This window comes from Balaenoptera borealis (genome assembly GCF_965194805.1).
Source record: "Balaenoptera borealis genome assembly, chromosome: 15".
In the NCBI taxonomy this organism is placed as follows: Eukaryota; Metazoa; Chordata; class Mammalia; order Artiodactyla; family Balaenopteridae; genus Balaenoptera; species Balaenoptera borealis.
The window spans coordinates 31,269,193-31,293,740 of record NC_138871.1 but is presented as its reverse complement, the minus strand read 5'-3'; the positions used below and the strand labels follow the sequence as shown (position 1 = coordinate 31,293,740).

General features: G+C 46.1%; 1 protein-coding gene and 1 long non-coding RNA gene across 2 annotated transcripts in view; one reads left to right on the top strand and one right to left on the bottom strand.

The window, feature by feature from the left end:
- The window catches only part of LOC309611685, a 732,894-nt gene that overhangs the window by 640,175 nt on the left and 68,171 nt on the right, over positions 1-24,548 (top strand). The gene's annotated exons all lie outside the window — the stretch shown is intronic.
- Positions 15,074-20,995, bottom strand: FIGLA (folliculogenesis specific bHLH transcription factor). The gene is given in 4 exon segments (XM_082357787.1): positions 15,074-16,143; positions 16,145-16,384; positions 17,994-18,146; positions 20,791-20,995. Coding segments are annotated over 4 exon segments (624 nt in total). The 5' UTR covers positions 20,992-20,995; the 3' UTR covers positions 15,074-16,113.

Sequence of the window (24,548 nt, the reverse complement as noted above, 5' to 3'; positions counted from 1 at the left end):
GTATTTTTTAAAATGTGATGACAGGGCAAGTACAGCTTCCAGAAAATCCTCTGGTCACCACCCCCAACCAGATCATAGCCCCTCTGCTCCCTCGAGATTCTGGGGTACCACAGTCCCATAAAAATCACCAGACCCCACCACAGTGCTGCTGCAGAATCAGAATCCCTGGAGGTGGGCCCAGGAACCCATATGTTTAACAAGCATTCCTAGGGATTCCTTTGCACACTAACATATAAGAAATGCCACTGTATGCAAGCTACTACTGACATAGAAAAGGAGAAAATGCCCACCACAACAACCCTAGGACACCTGGCAGGCATTTCATTTCAGATGCCAGAGTAAATTTTGTCTTTCTGCTCTAGCTCCCCCAGCCCTCCATCCCCTGGTCTCTACCCATCCTTCCCACTCAGAGCTCCTCATCCATTCCCACTTCATCTTCAGAATCAGAGTCCATAAGTCCTCTCCCCATTCTCCCGTCAAAACCCACTAGAATTACAAGTAGCTCAGCCACCAGGACCCGAGGTCTGCCTGGCCAGAACCAGGAAATGATATGTTTATGGAGACACTTCAGGCAACTGTGCACTACTGGTGCTGAGTGATAATATGTGGGAAGTTGGAAATTCCTTCTCTGTAGCCCTGAAATCACAGGTATGGTAGGCCCTTTTCTGAAATAGAACCCAAAAAGGGAATAGAGAATTTTTGTTTAGTCCAGAAATAGCAGGTTTCATAAATCCCCTTGGTCATCACCATCTCTCAAAAATTTCTCTTCCTGGGCTTCCCTGGTGGCGCAGTGGTTGAGAGTCTGCCTGCCAACGCAGGGGACACGGGTTCGAGCCCTAGTCTGGGAAGATCCCACATGCCGCGGAGCAACTGGACCCGTGAGCCAGAACTACTGAGCCTGCGCGTCTGCAGCCTGTGCTCCGCAACAAAAGAGGCCGCGACAGTGAGAGGCCCGTGCACGGCGATGAAGAGTGGCCCCCGCTTGCCACAACTAGAGAAAGCCCTCGCACAGAAACGAAGACCCAACACAGCCAAAAAAATAAAATTAATTAATTAAAAAAAAAATTTTCTCTTCCTGGTGTGTAAGCATTCTCAGACTAATACTAGCCAACTCATTTTGGCTCCTGCCATTGTTCTGAGAGCTTTTTACTCATTTAATCCTCACAAGGACTCTATGGGGTGGAAATATTATTACCCTATTTAATAGATGAAGAGACTGAGGCACAGAGAGGTTAGGTAACTCTCCCAAGGTTGCACAGCTAGTGGGTGGCAAAGCCAGGATGCAAACTTAAGCACCATGGCTCCAGAGCTGACCTCTAACTACTACCTTGCCCATGCCCTCTCAGAGAGGAAAAAAAATTGACTTTAAAAAGCAGAACTAGTACAAGACACTGATAAAGTCCATAAGGCTGATACACTCTCCTTTCCCCCCCACCAAAAAAAAGAAAAAACTGATTCTGCTTTGATTTTGCTCTTCTAGCCATCACAGAATCTTAAAAAAAAAAAAAATCCCTCCAGCTTCTCCCGGAAGCCATCTGAATATGATGAGTGCTGGGAAGAGTTGTGCCATTCTGTGGCTTTAGGAATTATTCAAATGTCAGATGGGAAACAAGACTTCATTGTATTAATTTCCATATTAATAGCCTATATGGAATTTTAGTTGAAGTTCCGGAAGTTCTCACTCAATTCCAAATTCACTTTGAAATCCAACAGAAGGAACCAGAACTAGCTGGCTCCATCAAATATCATCAGAATTCAAAGTTCTCAGTTGCAGAAAGCTCGAGTTGCCTGGCCCTTGACAAGGGACAGAAGAGCATAGGAGACTCCATGTCAGACCCAGAAAATCACATTTGGCTAGCCTCCAATAGCCAGATAAAATTAGACTTTCTGTTAGGCAGTAAAATTATTTCTAATCTCCAAGTCTCTTGACAAAAATGTTTCTAGCCAGCAATAACTTGTAAGGAGAGCAGGTGTAACAGACACCTGCAGTGTCTAACAGATCTATGTGGCAAGGAACTGAGGGTGATATCTGGCCAAAAACCAGCTAGAAACTGAGGCCATCAGTCCAGAAGTCCTAGAGGAAATGAATTCTGCAGACAACCACATAAGCTTGGAAGCAGATCCTTCCCCAGCCAAGACTTCAGCTGAGACCCCAGCCCAGACTGACACCTTGATTTCTGCCTTGAGAGAGACCTTGAAGCAGAGGACCCAGCTAAGCCATGCCCAAGCATGACTTCTGACCCACAGAAACTGTGATATAATAAATGTGTTGTTTAAAGTTGCAAAGTTTGGGGTAATTTGTTGCTCAGCAATAGATAACTAAACACAGGGCCTTGGCACTCTCCAGGGCCAGACATTCTTATCAACGGCCTTCCCCAGGGCATGCTGGCGGTGCTGGAGGAACTGACACCCCAGGGAATCGGCTCTCAAACTATGACCATCAGGAGTTAGTGGATAAAGAGCCCGGCTCCCTCCTCTGTAAGTGAGGGGAGGACCCCCTGAGGCGTGTTGTGCGTAGTTTCCCAGCAGACCCCAGCAGGACTGAGCCCCAGCTGCCCACAGCCTCACCTGCTCAGCATGCATCTTTCATTGTCTGGCTCTCCTCCCCTATATCATTTTCCCACTCCCCTATTGGTACTTCCTGGAATTGCCTCACAGATAAACTATAAATTATGGCCTCCTTTATGGAAATCAAATTTAAGACAGGAGAGAGCAGGGAAGACAGGGCTTTCAAAGCAAGACCAATGGTAAATTCTAAGTCTAGATCTCCTGAAGACACCCCTCTCCCAACAAGTAAAAGGTCAGCCAACCCCATGGCTGAGGCCTGCTGTGGAAAGAGAATGAAACTTGGGTCCAGGGCCTGGGACTCCAGTCTTGGTCCCATGGACTGTGTGGCCTCAGTAAAGACTCTGACCCCCGGGTCCAGCTGTAAAGTGAGGGTAACAGCGCTTGCCCTCTGTTATGGGCTGACTTGAGCCCCCCAACCCAAATTCCTATGTTGAAATCCTAACCCCTAGTACCTCAGAATATGACTGACTGTATTTGGAGTTAGTGTCTTCAGAGAGACAATGAGGTAAATTAATAAGACAATTAAGAGATTAAAAAACTAGGTCATGTGAGTAAGTCCTAATCCAATAGGATGCTGCCTTTTTAAGAAGAGGAAATGTGGATACAGACTGACACAGGGAGAAGACAGCCATCTACAGCCAAGGAGAGAGGCATCAAGAAAACCATCCTGCTGACCTCCATCTCTTGATCTCAGATAAATTTCTGTGGTTCAAGCCCCCCAGTCTGTGGTATTTTGTTATGGCAGCCCTAGAAAATGAATAGTCTTCTACCACCCAGGGTTGTCATGGAGACCAAATGGGACAACAAGTGAAAGTACTTACAGTCTTATTATTGATGCCAAAAGCTCAGCCTCTGTGCACTGGTGCCGAATCAAATCTCAGAGGCAGAGTTTTGCATGAAGTAGAGAATAATAGCTTTATTGCTTTGCCAGGCAAAGGGGGACACAGTGGACTCGTGCCCCTCCAAACCTATGTGTCCCAACCCAGGAGGATTTAGTGAGGAGTTTTATAGCAATAGTTCAAGGGTGGGGTTGCTGACAAGATTAGGGTGTGTGCAAGGCCTGCACTCCTCTAATCTGGTCTCAGGTAATCTTCTTGATGAGCTTCTCTGGTTCCTTTGATCTGGCCTCAGGTGCTCTTCTCTGGTATGAAGAATGCTGACATCTTCCATTTGTTGGGTTTTAATTCTATAGAGTTTAAAGATATTGTTATGTGTATCCCTTGAGGGGGAACCAGGACGATGCCCCAAGGCTGCACTATTGTTTCTTAGCTGCTCCTCCCCTGTCTCTGCATCCCCTCCCTTCCTGGATGACCAACTGTTCAAATCTGCCCTTTGGAACTCAGGGAAGGTCCTGGAGGCTGGAGTCTGTTCCCTACAAGAAACGGGGAACACGGAAAGGCTTCCGTGCCCAGGAGCCCCACAGGGTCCTGCTCAGTTTCATTATCACTGATTAAAATGAGGCCACCAGCAACGGTAACCCCACCCACATGAGGGAAGAACCACACAGGGCAGGGAGGCACCACACACGATTGGTGTGGAGAGGCCCCAGACTCCAGAGGCAAGGCGATCCTTGTTATGAAGTGGCAAAGAACTTGGCTAAATTGTGTATTAGTGTTTTGTCAAAGGTAGAACTTGTAAGTAATGACCTTGGATATTTAGCAGAGGAGACTTTTGGGCAAAATATTGAAGGTGCACCCTGGGTCCTCCTTACTGCTTACAGCAAAATGCAAGAGGTGAGAGATAAATTCAAGGAAGAATTGTTAAACAAAAAGGAACCAGAACTTAGAAATTTAGAAAATTCTCAGCCTATCTATATTGCAGAAGGTGAGAAAGCCTGCTCTGAAGAGAGCACTAAGGCTGTGGCTGAACAACCGTTTGATAAAGAGATCATGGGTGCAACTCATAGACTTAATCAACCATCTCAGCAGAGGCCAGGAAGAGAGATGGGATTAAGAGCAGCAAAGACACTGCCAATTTGAACGAAAGGGGAAAGATAAAGCAGGACAGAATGAAGGAAGGACAAGACCACAGAGCTATTCAGTGGCAAACACGCACTGTTCTTCAAGGAAAGGGAAGAATGATCCACAGGCAATTCAGAGAGCATCTGGGCTGCCACTCTGACCGCAGGCCCAGGGGGCAAGTCTGTTTCCTGTTAGTTTCAGAGGGCAGGGCCACTGCAGAGAGCTGTGTGGGGTTACGCTGCCATCCCAGTCCACCTGGAAGGTGGGACGCTGAGCCAAAGAGGATTATTCTGAAACCTTAAAATATAATGGAATTTGCCTTGCTAAGTTCAGGGCTTGCTTGGGACCCATCACCACTTTCTTCCAATTTCTCCCTTTTGGAATGGGAATGTCTATCCTATGCCTGTTCACCACTATAGTTTGGAAGCACATAACTTGTCTGGTTTCACAGGTTCACAGCTGGAGAGGAATCTTGCCTCAGGATGAATCATACCTCGAGTATTACCCAAAAGTGATTTAGATGATATTTAGATGGGACTTTGGACTTCAGAGTTGATGCTGGAATGAGGTAAGACTTTTGGGGCTGTCTGAATGGAATGAATGTATTTTGCATGTGATAAGGGCATGAATTTGGGAGAGTAAGGGGTGGAATGCTATGGACTGAACTGTGTTCCCCCAAAATTCATGCACTGAAGCCCTCACTGTGACTGTATTCAACAATAGGGCTTTTAGGAGGTCATTAAGGTTAAATGAAGTCATAAGGGTGGGGCCTTAATCCAATAGGATTGGTGTTCTTATAAGAAGAGGAAGAGAGACCAGAGTTTGCTCCCTCTCTCCATCATGTGAGGACACAGAGAGAAGGCAGCTGTCAGCAAGCCAGGAAAAGCAAACTAAACTCTTCAGGCCTTGATCTTGGACTTCCCAGCTTCCAGAACTGTGAGAAGTTTCTGTTAAGCCACTGAGTCTGTGGTCTATGTTATGGCAGCCTAAGTTGACTATGCACTTTCTATGCCTCAGTTTCTCCATCTGTAAAGCAAGGATCATTGTGCCTATCTTGCAGGACTGTTATGAGAACAAATTAACATATGTAAAGTATGGAGAAGAGTTCCACTTATGAAGTGCTAAGTCTTTGTGAGCAGTCGTTATAACAATGACTGTCTCTGTGCTCAAGCTGCTTGAGCTTGCACGAAGGTGCCATATGGCCCTAGCTGGGTGCATGAAATTGAGAAAGTAGAGTCAAGTAAATTTGTGACAGGCAAGGCCATTTAAAGGGTAATTGTTAAACTTTGAATTATGACAATTTTTTTTTTTTTAAAGAGACTCTAAAACTTTCAAGACTGCATTTATTTGTCTGTAGAAGATAGCCCTGGGCCAGCCTTTTCACTTTTCATACTTGAGGGAACCTGAAACAGAAGAGAGCCCATTGTAAATGGCTAACAGACAGTTTAAAAACAAACAAAAATTAATTAATAATCAAAGATGTTTAAATTTAAAGATACCATTTTTTGCCCATTACAATTCTATCATTTTAATAGATCTCATTGTTGGCAAGGATATGAAGGGCTTGGCACTCTTACGTAGCTGTTAGTATTACAAATTGGCACCAAGTGGGACTTCCCTGGTGGCGCAGTGATTAAGAATCCGCCTGACAATGCAGGGGACAATGGGTTCGAGCCCTGGTCCGGGAAGATCCCACATGCTGTGGAGCAACTAAGCCCATGCGCCAAAACTACTGAGCCTGCGCTCTAGAGCCCGCAAGCCACAGCTACTGAGCCTGCATGCCACAACTACTGAGGCTGCGCTCTAGAGCCCGTGAGCCACGACTACTGAAGCCCGCATGCCTACAGCCCATGCTCCGCAACAAGAGAAGCCACCGCAATGAGAATCCTGTGCACCGCAACGAAGAGTAGCCCCTGCTTGCTGCAACTAGAGAAAGCCTGCGTGCAGCAACAAAGACCCAGTGCAGCCAAAAATAAATAAATAAGTAAATAAATTTATTTTTTAAAAAAAATTGGCACCAAGTCACAGATTGTACCTACCTGTGACTCAGTTCTACTCCTGGGAATCTATCCTAAAAACAAAATGAAATACAAAAAAGAGCTAAACGCATCAGGTTGAGAACAAAAAATTGAAAACAAATGTCCAACAATTAGAAAATTGCCCCATTTAATGAACCATTAAAACTTGTTATAAAGACTATATAATAACCTCTAAACATGCCAATGATAGAATAAGAAAACAACATACAATGTTATACACCTTATGATAATTTCTTAATTCAGTTGTATAGGAAAAAATTTTGCCAGCATATTAGTAGATTTCCATCTGTGGCTTTTTTAAGATGGTAAGATCACCTTGGGCTTCTCAATTTTCTGAAATCTCAACTTAAATCCATGAGTTAAAAAAATAAAGTCATTCAAATCATGGTCAGGCACTTCAGAAATTGAAACCCGGATGTATATTAATATGAAATACTGCAATCAAATGCTTTAATTTAGCTTTAAAAAACATTTATTTACTTCCTAGTCCACTCATTTACATTTCAAGGGTGAGCTTTGTTAGAATGAAAGACCATTAAAAGGTTTAACACTATTTCCCCACATCTCCCATGCCCAACCCTTCATCCACGCACTGGATGTTGGGCCAGTTACTTAACTTCATTCCTTAGTTTCCTGACATGTACAATGGGCATAATTGTTTGTACGTCACAGGACAGTTATGAAAATTAAATAGGTTATTACGTATAAACTGCCAGGAATAGTGCCTGGCACAAAATAAGTATCAATATCTATTTTTTCTGATCTTGAACAAGTCTTTCCGCAATACATGTCATCAAGCTTCCTTTTTTTGAGTTCAAATTTAGCTTTAGAAGTTTCATTTAAAAATTTTTAAACTTTTTACACAACCAGAATGTTCTAAACCTAGAAGACAATTCATGTATTGCTGTGTTTACCTAGAAGGTTAAAGGATAATTTCATCTTATCAGCCTATAGTCCAGTGTATTACAGATTGTTGTCTTAGTTCCTTTTTTTTTTTAAGTTAGCTGGGAAATTCCAGGATTGTAATATTTAAGTATCGGAATACAAAAACTTGAAGTTTATTGATGTTGTCTTATTCTCACAGTTCACTTAAAAATGTTGGCCTCATCTAAGTCAAGGAGTTGAAGGTCCAAGAAGAAGGGCGTCTGAGGAAGAGAAACCCAGCCTGCAGTTCAGCAACTTTAATAAGGTGGGTGTACTCCTGCTGTTGGTTGTGTAGCTGGATAATCTGACATACTATCCAGTGTACCCTTCCCTCCACCCACTGAGTCAAGGCTGGAGGGTAGAGTGACGGGGAGGGAAGGGATGGATAGATACCGACCAGAAGTCCTCAGAGTTCATTTCCAAGCTTAACAACAGTCTGAAAAGCAAGACTCTCATTTGAAAGAGGGCAACTTTGTTGAAAGAGAGAGCTCTGGTGGGCAGAGCTCAGATGGCTGTTCATGGGGTGCTCGTGGTGCAGGGAGGAGGCAAGATATGACAGCAGAAGGCCTACCACAACCGAGACGGAGATGAGATTGAAACAGCGGGAAGTGGTTACTCAGAGAGGGTGGACCAGTGTGTAGAAGCTGCCTGACCCCTGGGAAGGGTCCTGTACCGTGCCATCCTGGCCCTGACCAGGGGATTGGGGAGAGTTCCAAAGGTAACAGAACCCAAGAAAGGCAAAGTAGAATCTGAGGAAAGCAAGGATCGGCACCCACTTCTCGGGATATAGTCTCTCAGAGGAGCTGGTGAGCACTGGCTGAGAGACATCTTTAGGAACGTGCGCCTGAGGGCAGCCGTATAGCCCATCTGGGGCGGGAAGGCTAGGGATACGAGAAGAGGCCTGGGTTCTGAATGGTGTGGCTTAGACAAGAGAAGCCACAGGGGGGCCATGGACACCCAGAGCAGATGTCAGCTCAACCACACCCAAGATCAGGGGCCAGAGAACTAGCTGGGCCAGAGGTGGGGCAGCACACGAGGCCCCCACCGCAGCCTCCGGCGTGTGCACCTCTCACGGTACCGGAGGAGGGGCAGAGGGAGGAGGGAGATCACGTAGGAGGCAAAGGAGCCCCACAGGGAATATTCTGAACGCCGAACTGACTCGGCTCTACTCGAAGAAGATAGGCCTTAACGGGGCAAGATAAAGAGTTCTCCCACCATCTGCGTCGTAATGGGTTCTCAAGAACGAGTGGAGAACAGTGTAAAAAGTAAAGTGGCATTTCTTCCCATCTAAACTGTGCTCTCATTGTTAATACTGCTTCAGTGTGTGAAAGTCCAGCCAGGACCCAGAGATCAGAATCCAGCCTTGTGGCCACAGCCTCGCTGCCTCCTGTCCGGAGGGAAAGCCATACAGATGATCTTACAGCAAAGGAAGCTCATTCTGAGCAGGGCTTTGGCCACAAAGCCCCATGTGGTCTGTCTCCTCTCCTGGGGACCTGGCCCAAATAGCATGATGCAGGGGGACTTTGCCCCTCGGTGCCTCTCACCTCAGAGCAACCCCAATGAGGCAGGTGCCCCAGGCCTGTCTTCTACACCAGAGGTACTGGAAGGACAACTCCTGGAGGGAAAAATCTTCCAAAAAGGAAGAGAGCGATCCAAAGAGGACCGGGAGAGTTCTGAAAAATAATTGAGTTGTATTTCTAATCCCTTTACCCTCCCACTAAAAGATCTACCTTTAATACTGTGTCTTTGGCGTACATTTTATCCCTGATCTGCTCTGGATAGCCCCGGAATTAGAACAGGGGAGAAGGTGGCGGGTGGGAGGATACACTGACCTCCCTCAGGGGCGGGCTTATGTGGTCCGAGCATTTGGTGGTTTTCTGCTGACCCAAAGGAGCTGTCTGTCTCCAGGGAGGTCCCACAGCACATCAGAGAAGTCCTGCCTCTAAGGACCCTCTCAGAGAAGGGTCTTTGAGAGATCCTTCCATCCAATTCTTGCCATTTTCTTCCTTGTTCATATGGGACCAATGAGATGGATCTTTCATAAAACTCATATAAATAATCCCTCAAAAAGTCCACAAGAATAGAAGAGAACTAACTTCAATTTATTTAATCACCAGACCCATTATATGTCAGACAAATGGCAATTACTGGCTTTCTCCAATGACGCTCAGCTCACTGACAGACTCAGGAGCACATACCACATAGAGAGCTCCTCAGACACACCAAGCTTCACGTCACACACGCTCACACGTGTACACACACACACAGACAAACCCCACTTCCATGATTGATTCAATCTTCTGTCCCCATAGAAAAATCTGAGTTACAACAGAAGAAATCTCCCTCTCTTATTTTCACAAAGAAATAAGGATTCCCTGTAACATTTTCTTCTTACTTGATCAGATTGGGCCTTAAGAGTCTTCCTTGGGTGCTGGTTGGATCTCTTCCTAAGTAGCTGTACCCTGGGGAACACTCCACCAGAGGTGGCATTACTCCAAAGTTAGATGGATCCTGTCCTGCATGCCCCACATCTCACCTTACCAGAGTTCCAGACAGAACGACCAGCATTCATACCATCAGAGCACCAACCCCTAAACCCCCAAAGTTTAGAAAACAATAACATCCCAGAGCCAAATGCAGCCACTCGTGCGGCCTTCCCTCTGTGCCAAGTGCCCTTGGCCCAGTACTGCAAAATTAAATGCCTACGCTGGAGATACAGTAAGAGGGGGCGGGGACTGACAAACCAAAGAGCACCTACCCCATCAAAAGGGAAGTTCAATTTTTTAAAACTCATCAGAATATGCCCACTAGGCCACAAGTAAATACTGGGGCAGATAAAAGTGCTTCCCAAGGAAAAGCCTAGACCTACCCCTGGCCCCGCCACACACACACACACACACACACACACACACACACACACACACACACACACAATACTATAGTGGAATTTTTGCTATCACACATAGCCACTACCTGGGGGAAACGTGAGATGGAAGACAGAACATAGATGCTTTAGGGCTTTCTCAGGATGCTAATAAATTCATCCCAACTAGCCAGACCATCTCATTTCAGAGCTTAAATTGCTATTAGAAGAAATGTCCCCAGTGGTTAATTTCACACACAGATGACCACAACCTGAAGAGGAGGGGTCGAGGAAATCTACCACCCACCAGGCTTCCTTCTCTCAGAAACTCTTTCCACGGAACGCTCCTATGACAGGCCAAAATTTAGAAGTGTATAATGGCGGCACATCCAGGTCCCATAATAGGCACTTACGTTCATGCATGTAACCCTTTCCAGAGCTTCTCTGACCCCAGCACAGTTGGCATCTCACTTCAACACTGAGGGTGGTCTTTGTCCAGGGACACAGTCTCTACAGGATTACAGGCAACTCTGAGCAAAATTCAGAGCCTTGCATGATGTGAAATGCCCAAGCCATAGCCACCGGTGACAAATAGAAGGAATAAACAATGGTGGGTTAGTGAACATCTTCCACCCAGTAATGTCTAATCCCAAAGGAACAAAATCCTACACCTTGAAAGTCCAATTTTAAACAAGCCTCCCTGGACCTTGACATTAATCCCTATCCCTACCGAGGCCAGATGCATGGCTGGCCCATGTCCTCTCCATCCACGCACACACTTATTTGCTGATTCAGTCCCCAAGCGAACCTGCTCTGGCCCGAGCAGTTCATCTCCCCTCCTGCCATCAGCAGATTCTTATGTGCTTCACTGGGGATTTTGCCTCTCAGGAATGTTGTTGATCTTGCACAGCCTTTTCTGACCACACCCCCAAGTCCCTCCAAATGCCCATCTCTACCAGCACCAGATTCCACTCCTCAGAGATCCTCTCCAAGAGCAGGAAGAAGGGTGCCATTCCTGCAAACTGAAGCTGGAGGGGACCTGCATCCCAAATCCTGAGCCCCTCTGTATATGAGCATTTCAGTCCAATGAGCCACATCGGCTGTCCCCAGGTCTCCAGTTAAGGTATCTGGCCAGATCCTGAAACCCTATGTAGTTGCCCTTCAAATAAATGGGAATGACCCCTTATGACGATTGTTTGGCAAAGAGAGACCAGTCTGAGCTTTGTTTCCTTGGCCCCTTTACCTTGATCCATCCTAGAGGGGGTCATCATGGAGGGGCAGCCTGTCATGGTTGCTGTTATGGGCTGAACTGTGGTCCCCAAAATGCATATGGAAGTCCTAACCCCCAGTACCTGTGACTGTATTTGGAGTTAGGACCCTTAAAGAGGTGATTAAGTTAAAATGAGGCCATTAGGGTGGGCCCTAATCCAATCTGACTGGTGTCCTTATAAGAGGAGGAAATTTGGACTCATAAAGGAGAGACACCAGGGCAAGCACACACCCAGGAAAGGCCATCTGCAAGCCAAGGAGAGAGGCCTCAGAAGAAACCAAACTTGCCAACACCTTGATGTTAGATTTCCAGCCTCCAGAACTGTGAGAAATAAATTTCTGCTGTTTAAGCCACTCAGTCTGTGTACTTTTTTACGGCACCTCTAACAAACCAACTACAGGTACTAAAGCCCAAGAGGGGTAAGGAGAACCGCCATGCAAGGAGGAGATGGTACGGAGATGGGGGGTGAGTTACCCACTGGAGGTCCTTGATGAAAGTGATTCCAAGGCTGGAAAAGTATAAGATGTGTGAGCTTGGACCATCTTCTGCCAGAAAGGAAGTGATCAAAGAATGATGGTGACATTCAAGTGGAAAGGCAGCCCACTTACAAGGGCTGTCACTGGCCACAATGAGGACAGTTTGAGTAACAAAATAAGTCATGATATTATATGATGATGTAATAATCCACTGAATGGAAAACCACACGTCTGTAATATTAAAAAATGAATATAGAAACAACCAAAATGTTCTACAATAATAATTAAACTGTGGCACATCCATCCCATGAACTAATACCAATAAAAAGGCAGAACAGACTACTGATACAATAACTTGGATGATTTAAAACACATTGTGAAAAATAAATAAATAAATAAAGCACATTGTGCTGAGTTTAAAATAGGCCAGTCTCTAGAGATTATGCACTGTATGATTCCACTTATACAAAATTCTGAAAATGATAAGTTAGAGAGATGGAGACCACAGTAGTGGTTGCAGGGGTTAGGGAGAGTGGAGGAGTAGGGGCAGTGGGTGGGTGTGACTATAAAGGGTAGCATGTGGGACAGCTTTACGGTGATGGTTCCACAAAATTACACACGCGATAAAATGACATGGAACTATACACACATAGTACCAATATCGACTTTCTGGTTTTGATATTGTACTATAGTTACATAAGACGCAGCCATGGGGGGAGACTGAGTTAAAGGCATATGGGACTTCTCAGTCGCAAAATAAAAAGTTTAATAGAATGTTTGATGGGGCTTCCCTGGTGGTCCAGTGGCTAAGACTCTGCACTCCCAATGCAGGGGACCTGGGTTCAATCCCTGTTCAGGGAACTAGATCCCACATGGTGCAACTAAAAGATCCCGCGTGCCGCAACTAAGACCAGGCGAAGCCAAATAAATAAATCAATAAATATTAAAAAAATAAAATAAGACAACAGATATCACTTTAAGAAAAAAAATAGAATGTTTGATGAATAATGAGATATCTAGATAATTTCAAAGCACCTTCGCACAAAATACAGATTAATTACAAAAGAAAAGGGCTAACTTTGAAGTGGAAAGGCCTGGAAGTCACTACGTTAAGCACATGATCAAAGTGAATATCCTTAGTAATGGGACAAATCAAAATCTGCCCCCCTTTGATAGGATGCAATGAGTAGAAAACCGCATCATTTCCATATTGCTGCCAAAGATGCATATCTGAATCTAATCAGGAGGAAATAGACAAGACTGAATCAAGAAACATTCTACAAAACAACTGGCCTGTAATCTTCAGATGTGTCCAGGTCATAAAAATTACCTAAAGACCAAAGAATTTTTCCAGGTAAAAGGAGGGAAAAGGGAAGGGACAACTAAATGCAATGCATGATTCTTAGCTGGGTCCTTTTGCTAGAAAGGGCATTTCAAGACTGTTGGTGATACTTGAATGGGACCTGAGGATTACATGACTGTAAAGCCACATAATCTCCTGATTTAATGGCTGCACTGTGGTCATACAGGTGAACGTCCCCATTTCCCATTTGAAGGAAATGCACGCTGAAGTCATTAGGGGTGATGGCCATCAGGTTGGCAAATTACTCTCAAATGGGTCAGGGAAAAAGTTCTTTGTACTATACTTGCAACTTTTCTTAAGTTGATTTTTTTCAGAATAAATGTTTTTAATTTTGTAAATGAATGATCTGAATGTCAAAGAATGAGAAACCCCTGACAAAACTGATGAAATCCTAAAATCCTTCTGCAAAAACTGGCACTCTTTACATTCAGGCCTTGGAAGTCACATTTGACAGAAGTTATACACATACATAAAAAATCTCAAATACGTGATTCTTTGTTCATTCTAAGAATTAGCACACTCTTCCAGTTAACAACTCAGACGTGGTTAGCTAAAAGACTAAAAATTGAGTGTTGTGTTCCCTTTTTAAAAACTTTCCAGCCAGAACTTTCCTGTTTCTTACTAGAAAATGATAGTCCCCACTTTAAATCAATTTACCATAAATTGGTAAATTCCGTGATCAATTACCCTTGGAAAAGCAGGACTTCCATTGTACATCCTTGATGCTGGCATAGGCCTGCTCTGTACCAGGCCCAAGGGGACTGGCTGGAAGGACTAGCCAGGCACCTGACTGTGAGAATAACACGGTGATGCCTACCTGAGAGGGACCAGTGAGGATTAAATGCAAGCAAGATTCTTGCCTTAATATCTAACACACTAAAACCACATTTGGGGAAGCATTACCATTACTAACTTAGACAGTCAGGTTCAAGGTTCAGTTCACTCTTTTCCTTTTCACTTTCACTCTTTGATCTCAGTCATTCCCTGTCAGCTCATGTAATAGAATAGGAATTCTGTATCCTAAGAGTTGACTGGAGAGTGAAGTTTTAAATCTCAAGTGGCCAGAACTGGAAAATCTAGACTGAGCATGTGCACAAGTGGGATCCTTAGAAAACAGTAATCAAATCAGAAACGAGGCCAGCCAGTCAGCAGAGAGCCTGTAAGACCTCAAACCACGGTGGAGCATTGGTAAGAGCCAAGTGAGAAAACCCAGACCACTTGTTGCAAACAGAATGACAATGCCTGGGGCCCGTTGTTGATTGCTCACCAATCAATACTGATTGCTTCAGAAAGAGAAAAACAAGTACCGTATGCTAACACATATATATGGGATCTAAAAAAAAAAAAAATGGTCATGAAGAACCTAGGGGCAGGACGGGAATAAAGACGCAGACCTACTAGAGAATGGACTTGAGGATACGGGGAGGGGGAAGGGTAAGCTGTGACAAAGTGAGAGAGTGGCATGGACATATATGCACTACCAAGTGTAAAACCGATAGCTAGTGGGAAGCAGCCACATAGCACAGGGAAATCAGCTCCGTGCTTTGTGACCACCTAGAGGGGTGGGATAGGGAGGGTGGGAGGGAGGGAGACACGAGAGGGAAGAGATATGGGGATATATGTAGAGCTGGTTCACTTTGCTATAAAGCAGAAACTAACACACAATTGTAAAGCAATTATACTCCAATAAATATGTTAAAAAAAAAATACTGATTGCTCATGGTGTGGCAAGCAGACTTAATAAAGTCCAAGTGAACACTGACGTGCCAGGTACTATGCTAGACACTCTGCTGACATGATGTCATTTGAACCTCACAGTTACCTTATGTAGGTACAATTATCATTCCCATTCTACAGATGGGGAAACTGACGGTTGGAAAATTCTAGTAGCTCACTCAAGGTCACACAGCAAACAAGTGGTAAAACCAGGGTTTGAACGTCAGCATTCTGTCTCCAGAGCCTGCACTCAACTGCTCTTCTAAACCACCTCCCACCACCACCCATCATTTGTTACTCCACGGCCCCCACTGTTCCTTATACCACACTAAGCAACTTGCTTAGTTCCAGACTCCTGCAAGCCTTTCTTGTTTCAGTAGCAATCGTGTTGTAGGATGGAACAAGGGGTCTTGTTTGTGTAACAGTGAGACACAGCAAGAGCAAAACGTCCACTTTCTAGACTTGGAGAAGCAGGCTACTCCTTCCAATGGCTTCCTTAGTTTGGCAAGGTAATAAGTGATAATGTTACAATAAACTCCTTTGTTATTACTTAGAAAACTCTGTCTTCCAACAAGGCCAACTTAAAAACAAATGCGCGTGTGTGAGTGCACATGTGTGTGAGTGAGTGTGTGTGTACATGGGATCACCATGCAGCTTTATGGAGGGCAAGCTAGTTATTTCTTTTTCTGGAGACCTCAGAATCCGGAAAACCTTTTGATGTATTAATTAGGGTCGTAAAAAATTAAGCTTTGGTCTGTACTGGGTGATTCTGGAGGAGTTACCTTCCCCTTGAGCAGCTTTCCAATTAACTTGGGAACATAAAAACAGACCCTTCAAACTAGCAAACTCACCCCCCCACCTAGGTGCTTTCACACAATGATCTTGTTTCAATCATGTTTTAACATGGAAAATACCTCATGCCCAAGGGATGCATTATGAGTTTTTGGACATCAACATGACTATCTAAGAAGAAACACTTCACCAGACTCCTGGCTGGAGAGATAACTCCCATTGTAGACATCGCCCCCTGGCGACAAGTGTGTGCCGACTCACCATTGCCGCCATCTGCCCAGGACCCTTCCTCCTCATTCTTCAAGCCCACAGCACAACCGGAGTGTGGTATATTTCTCGATAGCTCTCTAGCCAAGGACATATGTGGTTCAGAAGTATTGTTGCTATAGTTCTGATGATCTGGGTCTTGTTTCTAGAAAGCATATTTAGTTGTCAAACAGTATGACAGATTTTAAAGATTTAAATCAATATATTTCAAAGTTCTAATGTACGAAATTTTATTTAAGTAATGAGGGCAATGCTAAAGTTATTATGGAAAGAAAATCATTGCTCAACAGACTGTATTTTGTTCTCCTATAACCTTAAAATGTTGTGTGATTGGCAACTGCATTAAAAAGATTATAGCATGGGACAGATTCTATATTTTATAATGAATGCAGCACAAAACAAAGCACTTCTGTTAGACAATTCACACGCGAGGAAAAACTAAGGCAGCCACCTGCACCTGTCCAGGTATTACGACCATGCCACAACCCAGCATCCAGTTTGGCCAATAGGACAATCCAATCCCACCACTGCAAAATGTATCCTCCCAGTAGTCACCTAAGTAGGACTAGCAGACAAGAGGAAGAAACTAAAAAGCACCATTATACACTGGGCTATTTCTGCCCTAAGTTCCTAGAATGAGTACCTTTCTCTTCTCTCTACTGTCTGTCCTCTTTTGTCCCTAAACAGGATCACATAGCTAATTAGAAAAGGCCTTCATTGATCTAACAACTGTTGTTCTTCCATCCTTTTGATTCTTCTTTCCAGGCTCAGACTTCCAAGTTGAATGAACTTGAAGTCGGCCACTTCCCTCTGCTTGGATTTCAGATGTTTACCAACAACATACCCTCAACCCACAGCAAGGTGACTTCCAGCCCCCTCCTGGCCCACACCTCACGTGCTGCTTCTGGTTGCCTTCGCGGCCCCCCTGCAGCTTCTCAGACGACTTCCCACGCTCGGATTCCCAAGATGCCCCCTCCCTGATTGTAGGACCCCATTTTGCTTCTCCACCTGCCCCTCTCTGATGGCTCCTCCTTTAGCGCTCATTTCTAAGGCCTTTTCTCGCTTCATAGTTCACCTCCTCTGACGACTAACCCATTTTCAAGCCTTCTAAATTTGCCTCTCCATAGAATGACCCATTAAACCAGCCCACACCTTCCACTGCCTGATGGACACCCCTGAGCTACGTGCCCCAATAATGGTGGTGACATTATGGTGCTTCACAGTTTACAAAGCAGGTTCACTTGTGTCGTCCCACTGGATGGTCACAAAACCCCATGAGACCAGCATCACCAGGAAACCAGTGAGCTCTCCGGCAGGGTTGCCCCTCAGGGAGGGCCTCTCCCAAGGGACATCCCTCTTCCTTTCTGTGTCCTGTCTGATGTGTGTCCTGCTGAAGGAAAGCACTGCCATAGAGAAGGGTTTAAGGAAACTCCTCTCATGCCCCTGCTGTCAAAGTCCCATTAAAGGCTAAGCAGTTCGGAGCTAGATGCCCTGGACGGCACCAGGAGGTAAGGATACTGATGGTCAGGAACTTGGCTCCAAAGTTTGCACAGACCTGGATTCAGACTCCAGTTCTGACATTTCTTAGCTGTGTGGACTTTACCTGTATTTTGGCTTCTTCTTCAGTAAAACCAGGATCATAAATAGGTCAAAGGACTGTATAAACTAACTAGAACGGATACATAAATTGCCTGGCACCTAGAAAGTGCTCAATAAACAGTGGGTATCGTTGTTCTAACTTCTTAAACCTTTACCTCAGAGTCTTTGGCTCCTTCCAAAACATCACTGAGAACTTGTATGTATTCAGTTGCACCTTTGAGGATATCAACTTTGCTAGGCTTCCTGCTTTGGGGAAGAAATGGCACCAGCGTCTTCAGTTTGGCAAAACCACGGTTGAGATTTTTTATCTGGAAAGCAAAAAGGCACAGTGACACACAGGAAGCTAACTTGTAAGGCATCTCCCCAAACCACGGAAGGCGGTTGTGAGGGCTCGTTTCCACAGCTCTCTTGTCTGGGCGGGGAATCTAGGCAGGCTCGTGCCGAAGAGCCACCGCTCCACTGGCAGTACAGTTCCTGGCAAGGGGAGAGGGAGTGGCATGAACCTGGCAGCAGGGATGGATGGACTGGGAGGGGTGTCTAGGTCCACACTGACCTCCTTCTCTTCCTCTGAGAGCATCCCCACTACAAGGTAGAGGCAGGCTGGGTAGTGGTTAAAAGCTCTTGAGTCAGTACATCAGGGTTTAAAACCCAAATCTACCATTTAGCTTTACAAAACTGTGTAGGATACTTCATATCGCCAAGCCTTGGTCTGTTTACCTGCAAAGTGGAAAATACTCCCCTTGTCGTGGCGTAGCTTTTTTTGTGGTGATTAAGTGACATAATTACACACCAAACACTTCCTCCTGGCACACAGAAAGTCCTCAATAAGTTGTACTAACGATAATGAATAAACTGTACAAACACTCATCTATTCAAGTACTGTGCCAGCAACTCTTCAACCTCTTTCCCAACGGAGTTGATGATATAGAGTCCAGAGAGTCTGCACGTTGGCAAGACTTGAAAAGTAGAATGAAGAGCCTTTTTTCCTTCATCTCCAGGGTCTAATTCCTTGGCTCTGAAGGCCTAGAATTCTGATGATCAACCCACCCTGGAGGACACAGGCCCTTGAAGAACCGGTTCCCACAACACCATGAAGCCAATATACTCACTCACTTATATTGAGAACTCCCTCCTACCCCACATCAAAGTGGGCAAAGGACATAGCCCATTCACAGCAGAATACAGTGAATGTATTTTGTAAGTTTATTGGTCATAATGTATTTCATAAGTTTATTGGTCATAAGTTTCAATAAACTTATGAAAATATTAAACTTTAATAATCAAAGCACTATAAATTGAAACAGAAATTAGATACCATTTTTCATTTACCAAGTTGGTAACATTTTTGTTTTGATTATCATACCCAGCATTGGGGATGGAAAAAGGGAACAGTCCTATATCCTGCAAAAGGGGATAAAAATTAATAAACTTTTCTAGAAAGCAATTGGGCAACTTGTATCAAAAGTCACAGGATTGTTTATACCCCAGTAATTCCACCTCTACTGTTTTGCTCTAAAGCAATTATCAGACATGGGCATAGATCTATGTACCAGTAAAAAGCTGCAAAAAAGCATATATGCCCAACACTAGGAGACTGAATAAGTAATGGTCCATTTATATGTTGGACTACGCAGTCGAAAGCTGTTCTGCTTAGAATATGAGGAAATGCTTTTGATAATGTTAAGTGAAAAAAATACAAAGATATGTACTAGATCATCGCAATTTTGTAAGATTATGAATATGCACAAAGATAGGTAGAAAAAAGACTAGGAGGATACACACAAGAATGATAGTTCATGGTAGTTATATTTGCATTGTGGGTGTTTCCGTTCCCTACTTAGTCATGTCTCTGTCTTCCAGGTGTACTAATTTCAACATTATAAAGAAGACTAAGGTCATTAGTTTTAAAATAGTGGGTAACACCAGGACCCATTCTCTGCAGAAAGCAATTCCTTCCTGGTGGGGAAAGCCCAACTTAAAATGCAAAATATTGGATCAGAATCTCGTATGAGAGCCACATCAACACATCAGATCACAGGGTTATCATAAAGGGCTCCCAACTTTCCCTTAAGTCTTCTACACCTGCTTGGTCCTTTCTCCTCTCACCCGTACCCAAACAAAGCTCCGAGTTGATTGTCTGGGGCTACGTTTCTACAGGGCCCAGGAGTGTGCAGGAACAGCCCCCAGCAGAACTTCCTCCTCAAGTCCCAGGCCGGAATGTGCGCGCACCCTCCTCCAGCGCTCGCCCTTCCCTCTCTCGGTAGCCTCCGCAAGCAGCTCAACCCAAAGACTGCAACGGGCAGAAGGAGATGGAATCTCACAAGTCTGAGGCCCGAGTTCAGTTAGAAATACTAAAAGCTACCAGTAGATGGCGCTCCGACTCCGCCCGAGGAACCATCCCCGCGGGTGATTAACCGCGTACCCGCCAGAGTGGGAAAGACCCACTTTCTGTCCCCCGCCAGGGGGTCGAGTGGGAGTCTGGGTGCACACCCAGGCTTTGTTTAAATTCTTTGTTTAAAGTAAGGAAAAGAGTAACTTCCATCAGGCTCCCTGTGCCTCGCCCTATTTGTGCTTGGAGGCAGGGCGCTGGGAAAAGGGGACCCCAAGCACCCACCCGGCGCAGGAGGTAGTGAGACGTAAGCGCACTGCCTCCTCTGAGGGTTTAAAGCGCCTGCCAAGGGGAGACGTTTCTGAAGTGGTCAGGGGCCCCCTCGGCCTTCCCCAGACTCGCTTCCTGCACCGGTCCAGGTGGGTCTCAGGTGAGGCGCCATCCCGGCGCGGGTGGAGGCGAACACGAGCGGCCCTCGGGAGGTCGAAGTCGCCCCGGGCCCCCGGGCGGGGAGTGGGCGCCCCGGGCCCCCGAAGGTGTCCGAAATGGGTGGCGGGTCTGGGGGGAGCCGGGAGGAAGGCGGCCGGGTCCCGGGGCAGGGACCTCGCGGGGCCGGCGCTCACCCGCTCGCGCTCCTTGGCGTTGGCCACGCGCCGCCGCTCCAGCACCAACTGCAGGTCCTCCGTGGACGAGTAGCCGCCCGACGGCAGCCGCTTGAGCCGGCAGATGGCGGCCAACTGGGGCAACGGCCCGAACTGCTCCCGCAGCACGTCGTCCAGCACCTCGGCCGGTGGGGCCCTCAGGAGCGCGGGCGCGGCGTCCATGGCGGCGCGCGGGGGTGGGAGGCCGGGCCTTGCCTCGCGGGCACCTGGGGCCACGCGGGGCCGTGGCCGGCATCCCCCTGCGCGCCTGCGTACCTGCCCCGCCCGCTCTGGGGAAACCGCTCCGGGACGATCGGTTTAACAAGCCCCACAGGTGATTTCCGTGAAGCCTGGATGACAGCGCTGGCTCGCAAATCGGCTGCACTCTGGAGTCACCTGGGGAGTTTTTAAAAAATCCGCCTGCTCGGGTACCAGTCCCCCACATTCTGACTCAGCCAATCTGAGTTGGGACCTGAGCGTCTGGACATGTGTACACACGTGTAGGCAAATATACATACGAACCTATATACGTTTACCAGAGAAAAACTGATGGATACACACAAAACGTTTTTCAGTTTCATTTTGAAATAAATAAAAGTTGCAAGAGCAGAAACAAAAAGGTCCTATATCCCCTTCACCTAGATTTCCCACTTAACTTTTTTCACATGTGCTCCACCACTACCTTTCTCTCTATGTGTATCCCCGTTTTCATTTTTCTTTTTCTAAAGCGTTCCCTTAGTCTTGTCCTGTCTTCGTGGCTTTGACAGTTTCAGAGAGTAGAAGCCTTTCAGTGTGGAGGAGGTCCCTCAACCTGGGTCTGTCCAGTGTCTCCTCATGTCCAGACCCAGGTCCTGCCCCCTTGGCAGGCACTCCATAGGAAAGATGCTGAGCTTTTCTCAGTGCCTCGCATCAGGAGGCGTGATGTTGACCTGTCCCACCGCTGGCAATGTTAACTTTGATCACCCAGTCAAGGTGGTGTCTGCCAGGTTCCTTCACCATAAATTGACTGTTTTTATTCCTCTTTTTTTTTTTTTTTTTTTTAAATTGTGAGAATGGGTACCATTTTTTTAAATTTTTAATTAATTTATTTATTTATTTATTTATGGCTGTGTTGGGTCTTCGTTTCTGTGCGAGGGCTTCCTCTAGTTGTGGCAAGCGGGGGCCACTCTTCATCGCGGTGCGCGGGCCTCTCACTATCGTGGCCTCTCTTGTTGCGGAGCACAGGCTCTAGACGCGCAGGCTCAGTAGTTGTGGCTCACGAGCCCAGTTGCTCCGCGGCATGTGGGATCTTCCCAGACCAGGGCTCGAACCCGTGTCCCCTGCATTGGCAGGCAGACTCTCAACCACTGCGCCACCAGGGAAGCCCTTTTCCTCTTAATTGATAAATATTTTGTGAGGAGATATCCTTAGCGTCCATTACTGACTCCTGCCTGAATTAACCACCACGCTGATAACAGCCAAATGGTCAGCATCCTCCTTTGAGGAAGAGCTCTCCCTTCTCCCCAGTAACTGATTCATCTTGTGTTATGTCAGCGTGAGCTCATGAATTTCTATTTTATTCAGTAAGATGTAATTCATTCATATCATTTATTTTAATGCTCATATTGTCCCAGATTTGGCCTGTGGGATCCCCTTCAAGCTGGCTCCTCTGTCCTTTTGACATGACCCCTTCATTCTTTGAGCACTTACTTACTTGTGCCAAAAAGACAACATGTTCCAGGCTCATCTCGAATTCTCCTAGCCCCTGCCCTGAAGTGGGTCAATTCTCCTTTTACTGGAAGATGGGATTTAGGAACCAAGTTTGGCTGTTCATTCCTTTTGGGATGTCATTACTTCTAGGCTCTTTTCGCAGACAGGAAATAGATGTATGCATACACACACATACAGCTGTATCTATCTCTGTATATAGATGGACAGATATATTTAAAAAGCATGAGTTCACACTAATACCTCCAATTCCAATCCAATACTTCAGGTTTCTCTCTCGTTTCCCCCTTTCCTTATTTGTAATTCCCTTCTTCAACAGTGAGAAACTTAACTCTGGTTACTTATTTGCTCAGTTCCCACATAGAACTAATTTCCTAGCCACATCAGCCACCTCCTCAGCCCCATCTCCATGGCAACTGCCTTCAAGGGCAGGGCAAGGGGAAAAGAAGAGCCCACACCAAATGCTTAACTGGGGTTCCCCTGAGCAGTGGGCCTGGGAATGGGGAGGTTTGATCTGTGCCTCCCATCTTCTGTATTGCTTGCATTTTCATAGCATGAAATTGTTTTTGTAATTTTTAAAATATATTTTTTAAAGAAGGAAAATAACTTTATGTGCTCTGAGTTCATTTGGTGCTGTCTGCTGACAGGCAGAGAGAAGGCAGCAAGAGCCAAGTGTGTGGGGATGAAGCTTAAAATGGAGATGGTTCACCCCTTTACTTAACTTTCCTTGGGCCTCAAAAAGAACATCATTGACATTATTTTATTGCCGAAAGCTTGAGTGGGCAAGCTGGTGTGCATCAGGAATCCAGTGTGAGAAACCCAGACTTTATTCTTTCAGACCTGCTCCCCTCCGTCAACTCCAACTATAATTTTCTGGCCCCTTGGCTGTTTGATTCCTCAACTGAGCCATCTGTTCTGAGGGAGAGCAATTACATAAACCAGTGTGAGCTGAGGGGCCAACACCTTTCCGTCACGCAATAATGCAATGGCCTGATGAACAAAAAGTTTATTTCTCTCGCCTCTTAACAGTGTGAAACGTGGAGGTCAGTAGTGCACCTCTGCTCCTATGGTCACTCAAGGATTTAGATTCCTTCCCAATCATTGCTCCTTCATCATCGCTCCTGGGTGTCATTTCCCAAAATGGAGCTGTCCCCTTTGAGGCTTCTGCCGTGGCTGGTGTCCGGCAGGGATCACCTTCACAGCAGCAAAGTCCTCAGGCCGCTTGCACCAGTCAAGGTCCAGAAAACTCTTCTAGGGTCAGAAACTCTTCTGGGTATTCCAAGCAGATGCCAAGGGGTTGAATTCAGGGATTTATAAAGGCGCTTACACAATCAGCGGGAAGAGCTCTGAGTCCAAGGACACACCACCAAAGCAGCAGGGAGCCCCTGCCCCTGCAGCTGCCACTCAAGCCTCCGAAGCTGGGGGAGGGGCCCGGGAGACTGCTGCAGAGAAACCCCAATTTCCCATGCCCTGGCATGTCCGCAGGGAACAGGTGGTAGGACAGGGAGGGGCGCTCTGCCTCACTTCCACGCTGGTAATCTCACACACCTGTTTCTAACTAAATCATTTTTTAAAAAAATAAATTTATTTATTTATTTTTGGCCGCGTTGGGTCTTCGTTGCTGCACGCAGGCTTTCTCTAGTTGCAGCGAGCGGGGGCTACTCTTCGTTGCGGTGCGCGGGCTTCTCATTGCGGTGGCTTCTCTTGTTGAGGAGCACAGGCTCTAGGCGCGCGGGCTTCAGTAGTTGTGGCACGTGGGCTCAGTATTGTGGCTCGCAGACTCTAGAGCGCAGGCTCAGTAGTTGTGGCGCACGGGCTTCGTTGCTCCGCGGCATGTGGGATCTCCCCGGACCAGGGCTCAAACCTGTGTCCCCTGCGGGCAGGCAGATTCTTAACCACTGGGCCACCAGGGAAGCCCTAACTAAATCATCTTAACTGGCATCCAGAGCCATGGGTACAAGGGGTTCTGGGAAATGGAAATTCGGCCTTCCTGCCTCTGCAATGCAGAAAGGCACCCTGGAGAAGGGAGTGAG